Source organism: Aethalodelphis obliquidens, unplaced genomic scaffold (assembly GCF_003676395.1).
Source record: "Aethalodelphis obliquidens isolate GAN/ISIS:26980383/991018 unplaced genomic scaffold, ASM367639v1 scaffold45, whole genome shotgun sequence".
Taxonomy (NCBI): domain Eukaryota; kingdom Metazoa; phylum Chordata; class Mammalia; order Artiodactyla; family Delphinidae; genus Aethalodelphis; species Aethalodelphis obliquidens.
Genome location: NW_020837989.1, coordinates 2,657,363 through 2,673,442, shown reverse-complemented (window position 1 = coordinate 2,673,442; position 16,080 = coordinate 2,657,363). Strand labels below are relative to the sequence as shown.

The following is a 16,080-nucleotide window of genomic DNA, read 5'->3' as shown; positions in this document are numbered from 1 at the left end:
AAATCACACGTATGATGTCCATATCCACAGCCTGATAAATATTTATTGACCATGTCATTTCTATTTTATAGCTAAATTATGTAATGCCCCCATCGGTTGGGATAAATGTCAGAGAAAAGGCACCTGGTGTGCTGGCAATATCGCTAGCTTCTGTACACTCATTTGTCAAGAATTTCTCACTGTTCTTCACACCTGCAAAGGTCAAAGACTACAATTCTTGTCCTTGCCCTGCCACAAACCCTGGAGCCGTGCACAAGTGTGTCAGCTTCTCTAGTCTTAAGTCAGCTGACTCATAGAATTAATTGATTAGAGTCAAAGGACTTTGCAGATAGGATTCTAAGATTTTGTGATTATTTCCTTAATTTACAGAATATGATTTAATGGAAAAGAAAGGCCTAATTTCCTTCAGACTAGTAAGACATTTATTTTCCCTTCTTATTGATCTTGGTGTGTGAAAAGGTCAGTGAGAGATGACATTGCTGTGTTCCTGTGTTGTTACAACACAGCTCTGGTCTGCAGAATTGTAAGGGGCTGAGTAATACAACTGAGATCCCTTCATAGTGTGAAGCTCAGTGCTTGGTTGGGAAGCCAGGGCTTTGGGAGACTGAAGTGGAAATTTGCAAGAATACAAACAAGAAGTTCCCCCTGGTGTTTGGCTTGGACTTTTGTACACACCCGGATGGCAGCAGATTTCATAGTGGATGGGAAATCATTCATTCATTCATCATTTATGCATTCATTTTTTTCACATATTCATTCCACTCACATATGTTCGAACACATACTCATATTAGGGCCTGATTTTGGTGCTAGGGGAGTGTTTACAATGACATAGATGTATGTAGATCTTCACTGAGCATTTGAGTTGACCTTAAGTAAGAATTTACTTGGTTTTTCAAATGGAATTCCACTGATGCCTAAAGGCCATGAGTCCTCTGGGGAAGTTTTAGATTTTATGTGTGCATTTTAGTGATTATCTAAAAACCGTACAATAAGTATATTCTGAACCATCTGGAAGATGACCTCATAACCAAGGGTATGATTTTAGGGCCTACATTTTGTTTGTCACCATGGTCCCTCTGGCACCATATATCACTAATGTAAGTGCTATTGACTAAGATGAAAATAAGCAGAGACAGACCTTATTCCTAGAGAATGCAGTCTGCCTACGTGAGGGCCAAGTGAAGTAAAAATCCCAAAATAAAGCTTGTGCAGTCATTTGAAAAGAGAAAAGCAGTGGAGGCCATGTTGTCACCTGGCTCGCGGCAGAGGAGGGATGCTGTGCTCAGAAGATGCTGTGCTAAAGTCCTTGTACCACATTACGCTGTTTAGTTTTGCAAGTCATCATTCTTCTCAGTAGTCAGTCATTTCCCATTTTGAACGATACGCGTTGGCAGCTTTGTTTGTATTTAATTTTAAAATTTGTTTTGGTTGGAGAATTTTATAGAAGTGATAAGTTTACTTAGATTTGTGTTGGTCCCTAATTAGCAGTGCCAGTATAAAGATAATTTGTGTCAACAGCGGGGGTTTGGGAAAGCTTCCTTACTTTAAAGGGGATTCGAATATTACTTAATATTGGCAGATTTTTTTTCTAATTTATCTCACTCTGCTATTATCACCGTTTAACTAGTTTGTTCTCCCCGTTAGCCTGCAAGCTCCTGGAAGGCACGTTCACACCTTACTTGACTTTGAGCCTCTTTTATGTTTATAAAATAAATGTGTTGATAACAATTAGAATTGTCTAACTCATAAGGACCACTTGAAAAGGGTAGTGAGATCTCTGTCACGGGAAGCATTTAAGCACAGGCTATCTATCACCTTTTGAAGATCCCTGAGTCAAGTGAGGCTTAATCTGTGTGCCCCTCAGCACCCCTTTGAACTCTGGAATGGAGGGAAGATCAAATTTGTTACTTTTGCCACTAACTTTTTGGCAATACAGAATGATTGCATTTGAGATAATTTTACCTCCCCCCTCCCCCAAATCAGTTGCTAAGTAGTAGTATTATACCACCATGAAGAACTGCTGGGGTTAATTTATTTTCTCAGGTGAATTCTAAATTTCACCCTGAGGACTTTGTCTCCCTCACAAAGATGTTGGAATTCTAAGAATCATTTGGAAAATGGCTTCCTACGGGTCCCTCTCCTCCTGTGATATATATATGTGGCTGTCTCAGTGCATATCATGAGAGATGTCTGCGTGAAACGGGAGAGCTCATGCAAGCCTCCAGAGGAGCCACTTTTGTCCAGGGGAAGCAGATTTTTTTAGAGTTGTCAGGAGGGTGGAAACATAGACAGCAGTCAGCCATATCTCTTCATCAGTTGATTTTTTTCCATTCTTTTTTTTTTCCTCTCTCTCTCTGAACAGTTTAATGTGAGTGCTTCTCTCTCACCTCATTTATTTCAGATGCCTCAGGAACAGTACACCCACCACCGGAGCACCATGCCCAGCTCCGAGGGACCACAGGTATACAAAGTGGGGATTTATGGCTGGCGGAAAAGATGCCTGTATTTCTTTGTCCTACTCCTGATGATTTTAATACTGGTGAACTTGGCCATGACCATCTGGATTCTCAAAGTCATGAACTTCACGATTGTAAGTAAAACCACATGGTTTTCTTTAGCTTTCCTTGGGGGAAGGGAAAGCATGGGGCAAGAAAAAGAAATGTGGAAAGTGATGGCAATAGGATTCAAATAACCTGTACGCTGGTATCTTGGTGAAAAAACATTGCTGTTCAGATTACATGTGGGGATTGACTTCTTTTAGATCTCAATTCTTCAGAGGCTGGTAATCCACTTTTGCGGCATTTTCCTTCCTTTATGATCCATTGTGTATGCTTTCCTTCTGTTTTTATAACTGTGTTTCTGTAGCTTACGAGTACTTTGAGTAAATAATCCAAGGAGAAAGATGTGATAGAGTCCAAAGTAGTAAGTTTTTCCAAATTTTAATGGTGATTAAGAAAGTTTTTGTGAGGTAGGGATTGAAACATCAGAGTAAAATTAGTCTTTGGGGATTATCTAAGAATTTTCACTGTCTGTTTCCACCTGGTAGCTCATTACTATGGTTCATGGGGCATTTCCTCCATTTTCAGGATGGCAGTTCTCTTTCCTACTGCTTGGGTAGGATGGAAATGAGAGTGTAGCCATGTTACATTTTTTTAAAAGAATTTGTGGTTATGCTTCTTTGAAGAATTTCTTGCACTTAGGACCACTCTACAGATTGGACATTTACTTGTTGAAGTTCAAATGAAAAGAAAATCCTGGCAAAATGATTTCTGGAGTTACTCTGAGGTTTTTCCCTAGAGCTTTTCTGGAGATTATAACAGTACAAATATTATAATTTCTCTTATTAGTGATGGCATAGTGGGCAGTAATCTGCTGCCCTGAAAACACTTGCTTTTCCTCTTGTGATGGCAGACGTAAGTAATTACATTGGCAGTAAAAAGAACTCCTGTTTGATAAGGAAACGTGACCATAACACAATTAAGAGTAAGGTTTTCATGTGAAAATTCAAACTAGAATAGAAAAGCCAAATATATGCCTTTCCTGAATTATAAAGTTTATTTTTATCCTTAACACCCTGTGCATAGATAGACTTTCTTGCCTTTACTCAGGCCATTTCTTCTTCTTGGGCTGCTTTTCTCCATCTTTTGTGCCTGGTACAACCCCTCCTTCATGCTTCTGTAGCCCCATTAATGTATTTATTATTATCCTGATCACTCCAGATAATACTTTTTATGTGTGTTTCCCAGGCAGAGTGAACTTTGAGAATAGGAAGGGCTGCATCTCTTTTCCGTGGTCCTCCATTCATCACTCATGGGAGGTGCTGTTGGTACTCGACTCCTGAGGATTCTGTAAACCATGGTTAGAAACAATGCATCCGAATGGCTCATTTTTTTTTATTGAAGTATGGTTGATTTACACTGTTGTGTTAATTTCTGCAGTAGAGCAAAGAGATTCAGTTATACATATATCTGTGTTCTTTTTTATATTCTTTTCCATTGTGGTTTATCACAGGATATGAATATAGTTCCCTATGCTATACAGTAGGACCTTGTTTTGTATCCATTCTGTATACATTCTGTTTATACTAGTTTGCATCTGCTAACTCCAGTCCATCCGTCCCCGACTCCCTTCCCCTTGACGACCACAAGTCTGTTCTCTACGTCTGTGAGTCTTTTTCTGTTTCATAGATAGGTTCATTTCCATCATATTTTAAATTCCACATATAAGTGATAATATATGGTGTTTGTCTTTCTCTTTCTGACTTCACTTAGTATTATAATCTCTAGGTCCATCCATGTTGCTGCAAATAACATTCTTTCATTCTTTTCTAAGGTTTGGTAGTATTCCATTGTATATATGTACATCTTATTTATCCATTCATCTGTCAGTGGACATTTAGGTTGTTTCCATGTCTTAGCTATTTTAAATAGTGCTGCTATGAACATAGGGGCACACGTATCTTTTTGACTTATAGTTTTGTCTGGATATATGCCCAGGAGTAGCTGGATCATATGGTGACCCTATTTTTAATTTTTTGCTGGACCTCCATACTGTTCTCCATAGTGTCTGTACCAACTTACATTCCCACCCACAGTGTAGGAGGGTTTCCTTTTCTCCACACCCTCTCCAGCATTTATTATTGGTAGGCTTTTTAATGATGGAGAATGGCTCACTTTTTAATACTTGCAGTAAACTCTAGGAAACTAAGCTTCTGTTTTGCAATATTAAGTTTGGAAGATGATACAGGAACAATTTCCATGGGATTGTAGGGTTCTAAGATAATATGTTCTAGACTATTGGAGCACGTCAGCTTCTACTTCTGAATCAGAGTAGGTAAACACTTTTTGAACTTGGACTTACTTTATAGACAAGCAAACTTCAGAGAAGTATTTTAAGCAGCAGAGAGAGAAAGATATGATCAGATTTGTAGTCTAGATACTTGCTCAGGTGAGGATGCAATATAATGGAGAAAGTTTCTCAGAGTTTGGGCCTCTAAAAGGTGTCCTGAGTCTGTTTGGTCTTAAATCCAAGGGACCATAGTTGTCTTTTGTCGATATGCATGTTCTGTGATGTTTTTATTTTGTATTTCAAAAGCTTTAAAGTATAAAACCTTCTGTATTGTAATATAAAATAGGAGAAGACTGAAGTTAGGGCAGTAGAATGGAGAGTAAAGATTCAAAAAACATTTAAAAGATGGAAGCAACACACCTCAACTACTGCTTGGATATAAGAGTTGAGGGTTTGGAAGACACTCTGGAATACCCCCGGGTTCTGGCTGGTGAGATGGTTGGATGGTAGGACCAAAATAAAACAGGATAGAATTCATTACCTTCCCACGGGAACTTAGCTGGGACTCGTGAACACCCCTAATTCCCTGTTTGGGGCTCTTTTTGTTTTTAGCTAGTTTGGGGTAAAGTTAATTTATAGAACCCGAAAGAATTGAGGGTGGATGTGGTGGAGACTATGAAGTGAAACCCTGACAACCGTGATATGATACAGGTATGGCTTCTCGAGTGTGCTTTATCTGTCAGGCTTAATAGTGAGAGGTCTATGTAAATGTATACTGAGTGACAGTTCACTCTGAATGTATGGGAGCTTGGGGAGCAATATGATATTAAGGTCATAATCTCTATGAAATAGGCCATTTCCTGTAGTTAACTAAATTGATTGCCAAAGTTGAGAGTTCTTAAAGCTTTACGAAACCAACTACTTACTAAAGTGAGAATAATGCCATGGTTAGCCATAATTGGTGCTTTATAGCAGTAATGCTTTGAAGCAAATAGAGCTGAAGTGTCAGAAAATTGGTCTTTCCCTGTACATTAAAAGCATATTCTCTGTCAATTACAGTATAATACACATTCTTTTAGAATTATAATTCTTTTCCACAAATAATAATTTACTGATAGTGAAGATCTTGGGAAAGAATGAGGCATTAACCAATGTTACATTGGTGATGGTGGGGTGAACGAACATAGGAAATCAATGTGACAACAGTTAAGCACTTTATGCAAGGATTGTCAATAGGAAACGGTGATCATTTTGTACACCTGGAATGTTTGATAATTTGGAAAATCTCACACTGTAATCAAACCCTCTGAGTAATGACAAACCAAGACAGTGACATCATCTGAAAGTGTTTCTGAGGACTTGGCAATTTATCCAAGATCGGACATCCAGAATTTTCTTTTCTGTCAGACTTACATTTTCTGCCATCCCCAGGGGTATATGCTGGAAGAGTCCTTACATTATAACAATCTGGAAAAACATCCAACCAAGTTTTCTTTGTCCCAGATGTAAATCAGAAGAAAAATGAATTTTCTCTCCTCTGCTTTCAGCAGATTATTATGGTGTTCATTATTAAGCAGGACAGCATTATTCTCTCCTACTCTTCTCTATTATTTTTCCCTACTTGAAGGAGTGTTTGGTTTACCTATGTTATAAACACCTGTAGGTTAACCTGTCCTAGTTTATCACACACTGTACTTTACAAGAGGACTAGAATTTATTAAGTGTGTTCTGTGCCAGTCACTGTGCTTGGCAGTTAAAAAATCTCTCTTTTAATTTTCCAAACAACTCTACAAATTAGGTATTATAATCTCCATTTTAGTAGAATAAAACCCAAGGCTCAGAGAAGTTCAGTGGCTTCCTAGAAGACAGAGCTAGTAAGTCAAAGAACGGGTGCTTGACTTCAAAGCCCATCCCTTTCCACCACACTTTACCTGCTCCTGCTAACTGCTACAATGACCTGGCTTTTCAACAAAACTCTGAAGCTGCCAGAATGGTTCATCATCTTCGTTACCCACCCTGTGTCCTCCGATCACACATTTCCCTCCCAGCCGAGACATCCACTGACATTTCCTGCCTGGAGTAGTTTGCAGTAGTGCTGGCTTTTCAGTCCTTAACTCAGTTCTCTTTGCACTACAGCCGATGCCCCTCTCCCTTCACTGCCTTCGCCTTTTGTTTTAGACCCTTGTTATGTTTATGTAAACATTTAATATAAACTTAATAATACTATCTGTGGCATAGGTTGGTGTGTAGACTCCATGAGTTAATGCACGTTAGGCGTGTACGTATAGCAGCCACTCACCCGTAGGAAGAGTCTGTGCCAGCGACAGAAAGTCATGGGAGACCCCATACCACATGGCAGTGGTTAGGGGCTCAGACTCTGGACGCATGCTCTAGGTACACATCTAGGTTCTGCTACTTACTTTGGCAAATTTTACAACCTCTCTGTGCTGCAATAGACTGGGAGTAATAGCAATACCTACCTGTTCATAGGATTGTTATGAAGAATAAATGAGGCGATGCATGTAAAGTGCTTAGAAATGGAGCTTGGCACACAGTAAGTGCCTTATGTTAGTGTTTGCCATTATCATCATCACCATCATCATCATCATTTACTCAAGGCTCATTTTGCACCAGACTCTATGCCATAGCAACTTGTAAGTATTATGTAACTTAATCCTTAAGTAGCTAGGTATTATCATGATAGCAACTTCACAGGGAGGAGAGAGGCTCAATAACTGGATTTGGGATCACAAAGCTAAAAAGTGGAAGAGTAGGGATTTGAATCCAAGCAGTCTGAGTGTGAAGCCTGGTTTATTAATCTGTGTGACATATCGTTGGGCAGTGCAGAAAGCCCTAGGACAAGTGTCAAGGAACTGGACACCTAGTGGGCCATGAACTACATCACCTTTTCCCTCTGGGGCTCAGTAAAGAAATGAATGCATTGAAGCAGGTGTCCTTGAGGACTGCAAGGCATCTTCCTGTTTGAACACTACAGTTTTGTCTTTTGAACTTTGCCTTGACCGTGTGAGATCTCACTCTCTAGAGGGCTGATGCTTCTGACAAAGCATTCCAGCAGCCCAATCCAGATACCTTGGCCTCAGAAGACCTCCCCAAATACTGCAGTATTGATCGTCTACACTCTCATTTAGCACAAGTGGTCACTGAGTGGAAAAACTTAAAAGGCTTGGGGATTTTCAATAGGTGGCATGACCTCTTAGTCCAGTGAGTGTGAAATTATTCATCATTAGATGAAGTAGGAACCTAAGGAGTCACTTGCTCACACATCCTCATTTTACAGATGATTGAACCAAAGTAGATGCGAGGTTGCCTGACCCAGCTTCAGCACTCCAGCCATGCTGGGGACGTCTCAGGAGCAGGGATTACATTCTATTCATCTTTGTAGGCATGACCCAGTGCTTGGTATGCAGTCGGCTTTCAATGTGTGTTTGTGAATTGTCAAACACATTTGACGGTTTTGTGCAGACCACGTTCATGAGATGATGGATGTCAAGTACTCGGTCAGTGCTGGGCACGTGATAGGTCCTTGATAAATTATAGCTAGCTATACCTGTGTTTAATAGATCCCCTAACTTCTCTTTCTCTTGCCATTCATCAAAATTACAAAATTGAAACCACTGTATTTGTGATTATTTAAGAAATGAATGTCCACTTGTTTAATAAAAACTTGTACAGAATTTTAAAATTTTCCTGTATAATCCCCTTAAAACCCCTATGAGGTAGGTACCACTGTTACCCATATTTTACAGATGGGGAGTAGGAGGCTTCACGAAGTGCAGTAACTTGTCCAAGGTCACGCCGTTAGTGAGTGATGAAGCTGGGATAGGGTCACAGAGAGTCTGGCTCTTGAGCCCACGCTCTTTTTTTTTTTTTTTTTTGTGCGGTACGCAGGCCTCTCACTGCTGTGGCCTCTCCCGTTGCGGAGCACAGCCTCCGGACGTGCAGGCTTAGCGGCCATGGCTCACGGGCCCAGCTGCTCCGCGACACGTGGGATCTTCCCGGACCGGGGCACGAACCCGTGTCCCCTGCATCGGCAGGCGGACTCTCAACCACTGCGCCACCAGAGAAGCCGCAAGCCCACGCTCTTAATCAGTACACTGTGTTGCCCATTTTCCAAGTGCTATTTTTCACGAAGACAAATTGAATTTGTTCAGTGCAATGTCTAAAACATGATTTATTTACCCTAAAGTAAGATAAGGATCCACTGAGGGTCAGAGGAAGGCATTCTCATATTTGTAAATTAGACACATTGTAAAACAGTAAAAGCCAGGGAGCATGGGCAGTGTGTTCCATAACTCAGAACACTAATACGCCATCTGTTTGGAGAAGGCTCAAGGAACCGTTACCCAGTCAAACTAACTCAAGTAGAGGGGAGTGAGGATACACATGCAGAGGGAACAGGAAAGGGGGTCTCCTGGGTGCATGAGTGGACCTCACAGCCTCACTGTCAGGAACCAAAGGCAGCTCTGGGGATGCCCAACTTCTGGCTTTCCTGGACCACGTGGCCTTGGTCTTGCCCTGGAACATTTGTTTCTGTTGGCAGACCAAGATCCCTCTACCTTTGTGGTGCTACCAGTTACCTCCTGTGTTTATTCAGGTTTCCTGCTTCCTTGCATCTTCAACATGCATGTGCCTTTGACCTTTTCTCTGTAATGACTTTCCCCTTCAGCTCCCACCTCTACCTGCCCCAGTCTGTTGTTACCCAGGTGAAATCCCAGAGAGGGAACTGCGCCGGCTCAGCAGATTGTGCACACCACATTGTACTTGCTTATATGTCATGTGAGATGCCTTATCAGCTGTGACCTGCGTGGGCAAAGTCATGGAGTCAGAGTCCTGTTCGTTGAGCAGCCAGGCCAGAACTTCCCTCCCGCTAGGTCAGAAATTCACTTGAAAATCACACCTGCACTTGATCGTTGGTAAACATTGCCCTTTTTAAGCTTTTCTCTTATTTCTTATGTTTTCTCAGAAGTCCTCCCAGGTTAAGGTGAAGACTCCCTCTTTTGTGTTTGCTGTACCTGGTGTCCTGCAGCGGGGGGACGTGCAGTATGGTGTTATTTTATTTTCCTGTCTGTTTCCCCTACAGGGACTGTAACCTTAAACTATTCATTTTTATATCCACAGCTTTAAATATGTTGCTTAGCATGTAGTAGATATTTAGAATATTTATTGAATAAATGAATGGGAAAATAATTATGAATAGCCCGTCACTTTAAATTAAAGTGTGTAAAGATGGGTTAATAGAGCTTTATATGGCTTTTAAAATGAAGTATTAGTAGATTTATTAAGGTAGACAGATCATAAATAAGATGAGTGCTTAAATTTGATTATGAAAAGGTATTTTTAATACAGACACTCCTTCCTGTGTATCAACGGCCTGCTATATTTTAATTACATGAGTCAGGAGTGTGAAATAGAAGAGAAGCAGGAGACACCATCCTAGTTAATATACAGATTTGCTCAGCAAATGGGAGCAAATGATATTATTGGCTTTAGTTATACTTTTCACTCAACACTGTTAATGAATATGTTGTGTGTGTGAGTAGCATTTGCTTCAGCTCGGATGCCAGCGTCACTTGGAAAGGCTTTTCATATTGAGAACACTGTGCTTTCCATCTCTCTGTCTCTGACAGTCACTTTTTCATCCATTAGCTCAAATTCATCAAACTGAAAAATGGCCAAAAATGTTATTTTTTAAGCCGGCATGAACATTGTAATGCAGAAAAACAAAGGACAGAAATCCATTCTGTTCCATGAATAGTCCTGGGATACAGCTCTGTCATGTCCTGTTTCGTTTGAAGCTTACTGTGTTTTATACCCTTTGCAAGAGTGCAGATCCTCAAGGATGATTTTGGTCCTTATAATTGCTGCAAAATGCTGTGAACCAAGCTTGTTACAAATTTGTACAATTTATTGGGCACATTTGTTGCAGTTCAATTGGTATTAAGCACACTGTGCAGTACACTGGTTTGTCTGGTCATTAAAGATTATAATAAAGGAAATCCTCTACTTTAATAGATCATAATTTACTAGGAAGAAAAAATAATACGTCCCCCCAAATGACAAATCTTTTAAGGGAGTGTGAAAGAAGAAATTAGCTAAAGCTAAAAGGCCTTGGAAGACTCCTTGGGTTGAGTCTTAAAGGATGGAGAAACCCTTTTGAGTGGTGACTGTAGCCTGGAAGCGTGGGTGTTAAACTCTGATGGGATGCCTCAGACACTGTGCTTCCGTTGTTGAGAGCCCAGCCTCTGGAGAGAAAGGACAGGGTGGGGAAGGAGGAGAGTGGGGTGCTGACCCTAGTCGAGTTCAACAGGATGCAAATTGTAGACACTCTTGAGAGGTCACACTGGGAAACTTGAGTGCCAATTATAAATAAATCACTGTGCAACGTTAGCCTATTTGGATAACATTCATGACCTTTCCCACTTGCTATCCTTTTCACACACTCAAAATTCATTTTTTGCCCTTTGCCTCCGGACTCCTCTGGGGCCAGCAGCCCGCCGACCAGGGGCCCGGGGCCGCGCGGGCTCAGCCGACTACCATGAGCTCTGTGTCAGACCAGCAGTTTGCAGGTGGCCGGAGGAGGCGCAGGAGGACGCGGCCCGGGCGGACGAGGAGCCGCAGCTGCTGAGCGGAGCCGGCATCTGCAAGTGGTTCAACGTGCGCATGGGATTCGGCTTCCTGTCCGTGACTGCCTGCACGGGGGTCACACTCGAGCCCCCGGTGGATGTCTTTGTGCACCAGAGTAAGCTGCACATGGAGGGCTTCCGGAGCCTGAAGGAGGGTGAGGCCGTGGAGTTCACCTTTAAGAAGTCTGCCAAGGGCCTGGAATCTATCCGAGTCACCGGCCCTGGTGGGGTGTCCTGCATTGGGAGCGAGAGGCGGCCCAAAGGGAAGAACACGCAGAAACGCAGATCAAAGGGAGATAGCTGCTGCAACTGCGGAGGTCTAGGCCATCATGCCAAGGAATGCAAACGGCCACCCCAGCCCAAGAAGGGGCACTTCTGCCAGAGCATCAACCGTATGGTAGCCTCGCGTCCGCTGAAGGCCCAGCAGGCTCCCAGCTCCCAGGGAAAGCCAGCCTGCTTTCGGGAGGAGGAAGAAGAGATCCACGGCCCTGCCATGCTCCCCGAGGCCCAGAATTGAGCCACAGTGGGTGGGGGCTATCCGTGTGTGATCAGAAAGTTTTGAGGAACAGGCATCCATCAGCAGAGTGGAGAAAGGGGGGACAGGGTGGGTACGGGGCAGCTGGCACTGCCGTATATCTCAGGCCGGGGGCCAAAGCGTCACCCCCTCTTCCCTCTTGGTGGAGGGAAGGGGTGAGGCAAAGAAACTCCAATCATGTTTTATCCAAATGCACGTGAGGGCTTTGGGGGGTAATTCTTCCTGCATGCTTTATCTGAGTCTCCACCCCCAGAATCTCCAGCTTCTGAAAGTGGCCTGGATAGGGAAGTTGTTTTACTCTTCAAGAAGGATATGGAATAATATTTCCCATGCCAGAGTGAAAAGATTAAGCGTGAGACCAGATTGATGGACCCAACCCACAAGCCACTACCTTCTGTGGGAGGAAATACCTCAGGGGTAAGGCAGGGTTTTCCGCATCCTGTCTCCTCATAACCCCCTCCTGGGACAGAGTGCTGACCACTGTCCCAAGCAGTGGGCTGTGATGATAGGCAGAAGGGGTGGTTGAGGGAACAGCTGCAGACCTGCTGCTTCTAAGCCCACTCCCACCCCATTCTGGGCCAATGCAGTTTTATTTATTTGCTCCCTTGGATGACTGTACCTTGGGTCCCACTTTCTCCAGGATGCCAGCTGCACTAGCTGTGTGCGAATGACGTATCTTGTGCATTTTAACTTTTTTTTTCATAATATAAATATTCTGGTTTTGTACTTTTGTGTATTTTAATCTAAGGCCCTCATTCCTGCACTGTGTTCTCAGGTACATGAGCAATCTCAGGGATACGTCGGCAGCAGCTCCAGGTCTGCACAGCAAGAATACTTTCTGTTGCTGTATCACCAGAGAGAACAACTATTTGGAGCGTATAGCCTATTGAACTCCTCATTTTTGCCAACTAGAGCTGGCTTTTCTGCCATAGTGTCCTCTTGAAACCCCTCCACCTTCAGTGTTTCATGGGAGACTAGGTTTTAACTGGGTTGCCTCATGACTTGGTCTCCTTCTACTGAAAGATTGGAAATCGGTCTGAACAGGAAAAGGTGGTACAGAGAGGTTAGGAGAGGCTGGGCCAGGTGAAAGGTGCAGAGAGGGGAAGCCGAGATTAGGCCGAGGTCATCTGTATGTGTGATAAAGGATTCCTGTTCCGGACCTCTAATCCCAGGGCACAGAACTTTACATACCAGGTCCATCCTTCACTGGATTGGGCTAGGCCTAACACACACAACAGGGTGTATTGTGTATGTTTTTGTAAAAACTGTGAGCTGGTAAGGACAGGTTTTACGAACGATTCCTCTGTACCCATCTTGAGCTGCCCAGAGATGGATGTATGAAACAAGGATAAGATCCTTAGTCTTTAACAATTCTGAGAGAACGTCAGCTTCCAGAGAGACCATCAGCGATGGCTTCTTGGTGGTTCCCAGAGCCAGTATCCTGCCCTGCTGCAGCAGTGATTAGTGTCATGGTAGCGAAAGGAGAAAAGGGGGTGTCGTTTACGTGCTGTGAGATCACGGCAAACCTACCTCACTGTGTTGTAATGGGGCAAATGCAATAGAATGCATTGGGTGATGTGTGTCTGATCCTGGGTTCTTGTCTCCCCCAATTGCTGCCCCCCTCTAGTTATTGTATTTGTCTGGGCTTTGTAGGACTTCACAAGTAGCTGATTTGGTGGTTGCTAGGTGGCCTAGTTTGTGTAAATATAATGAGTTGGTCTTCTGCATGTTCTTTTGAGGTTTTATTGTTTACAAACTTCTTTTTATATTGAGAAAAATAGCCAAAGCGTCTTTGACAAAAGGTCTGCACCAGCCAAAAAGATCTGAAACATAAGCTTGGGAGCCCCCCTTCTTGAAGTGGGAGGTCTTGAACCACACTTTCTTTTGTGTCCCCCTTCCCCTGTTTCCCATTTCAAACAAGATCTTCTCTCCTAAAAACTGGATTCCTACCCCCTCTCCTTTCCCCCTTTGTGCCCCCCTAAAATAGTCCATATACCTGTACGTTTAATTTGTGGGGTGTCTGTGGTTAAATGACTTGTGCAAAAATCCTGAAGAAGCTAAGAACTCTCCATCCCTTGTTCCCAGTCTCCTGAGCCATGATGTGATTCATGCCAGACAGACTGCTGTCTTTGGATGGATTAAAACCTACTTTAATCTCTAATCCTAGGGCAGAGAGGAGCAATGAAGGGGCCTTCCATGTAGAAAGTGGGGTTGGGAGACCACGAAAGGAAAGATGAATGTTTAGGCAAGTCACTCAGGAACTTATATGCAGGTGCAAGAAACTTAAGTTGAAGTGGCCACAAGATTGTTTAATAGGAGATGGACGAATGTAATTCCATGTTTACTGCTAGAAACCAAAGCTTTGTGTGAAATCTTGAATTTATGGGGAAGGAGGGAGGGTAGAAAAGCATGTACCTTTCCCTCATCCCTTCCCCTCATTACTGCAGGAGACTGAGCCCCCTTGGGCTTTGGCGACCCCATCTGGGCAGTGTTTATTTGATGGTTGATTTTGCTGTGCCAGGTACTTCCTTTCCCATTTGCTATCATTTTGTAACACACATGCTGACCCTTTTCCCTTCCCCTTCTTTTCCTTGGGAAAATACAATGAATGAACACTTACTGGTACTGAAAAAAAAAATTCATTTTTTTTTGTGATTCTAGAATTGAGAAAAATTATGTCAGAAAATCTCCCTGAAAGTATTTCTGTCTTTTTCCTTGGGAAAATACAATGAATGAACACTTATTGGTACTGAAAAAAAAAATTCATTTTTTTTTTGTGATTCTAGAATTGAGAAAAATTATGTCAGAAAATCTCCCTGAAAGTATTTCTGTCTTTTTCCATCACACTTAGCTGCTCACACGTGGAATTTTTAGGTATTTTGGGTCATGCAGCTGTGAACTCTGAATGGCTCTCAGAAATCGGAAGTTGTGACCACATCTTGGGGATTTCTGCACTCTTACTGAGGCATTAAGCAATAATAGGAGAGAAGTTCTGAGTCCTAAGAGGCATATTACCACTGTGAACTTAAGGATCAGTCCTTCCACAGCAGACATGACCTTATTCAGACTGTAGAAAGAGACACAGTCATGAATATGAAGTTTCAAGTCAGTTGGGTTGCCTGTGTCACTAGTTAGAATTTCTAAGTTTAGAGTGGCTTTGTAAATACTTTGTCTAGAACTGATTGTCTAATATGGTATTAAAATTAAGTCACATGAAAAATTCAGTTCCTGAGTCACACGAGCCATGTCGCACACAGTCAATAGCTACATGGGGTTAGTAGCCACCATCATCATCAGAGCAGATAGAAAACATTTCCACCATTGCAGAAAGGGCTTTGTTACAAAACAGGTCTCGAATCCGCAAGCCTACCTCTTAGATAGGTCTTGGAGAGCATGCAACGTCAACATGGACAGAGAAGTTTTTCATTTCCCCCTATACAACAATTTGTGCCTTTTCTTTCCATGCCCTGGACAGTTTTTAAGACCTGGAGCCATAGGCTTAAGGTGGGAAAAACCACCTTAAAAACCTCAAGGCCCCAAAACCCCCTCAATTTAACAGAAAGGTTCTCATAATCTGATGAACAGATGGCTGCAAATAACTACATTTCTAGCAGCTTTGTTCCTTTTCCTCATACCCGTTCTCTTCCTCCTCTCCTCTTTTCAGTATTTCTCCTCCGGTAGGTAGTGAGGCTGTGATAGATTTTTCATCTTCCCAGTGAGGAGCAAGGTGGACCTTTGATGGGTGAAGGGCTGTATGGAGCAGGAAGGGTCAGGGACCGCTTCTGAGCCTTATTCTTCAAACCTGTAAAATATGCAGTTTGACCAAATGATGCTCTACAAATGGTCCTCTACAGCTAATATAGTTTCTAATTAAGGGATCCTCCTATACTCTTGGACTCAGAAGGAGAGACTGAGTCGCTTTTTCCTCTAAAAGTGTGTGTGTATTTATGTGTGCCCACACTATATTTAGTTAGACAAAAATGCAAGATGCTAAATACCAGGAAGTATATCTCATGTGCTGTTTTTTTACTTTCTCATCTTAACCCATTCAATTATTTAATGAGCAATTAGTCTCATTATCTATTGCTATGCAGCAAACCACCCCAGAACT

At 42.5% G+C, this 16,080-nt stretch overlaps 1 protein-coding gene and 1 pseudogene across 2 annotated transcripts in view; both read left to right on the top strand.

Annotated features, from left to right (window-relative positions):
• The window catches only part of SGCD (sarcoglycan delta), a 414,508-nt gene that overhangs the window by 19,435 nt on the left and 378,993 nt on the right, over window positions 1–16,080 (top strand). For both annotated transcript variants that reach the window (XM_027081446.1, XM_027081445.1), the window contains exon 2: window positions 2,404–2,592. In XM_027081446.1, the coding sequence (XP_026937247.1) occupies window positions 2,404–2,592 (189 nt within the window). The remainder of the gene's footprint in view (window positions 1–2,403; window positions 2,593–16,080) is intronic.
• LOC113606803 (protein lin-28 homolog A pseudogene) lies at window positions 11,347–11,978 on the top strand (annotated as a pseudogene).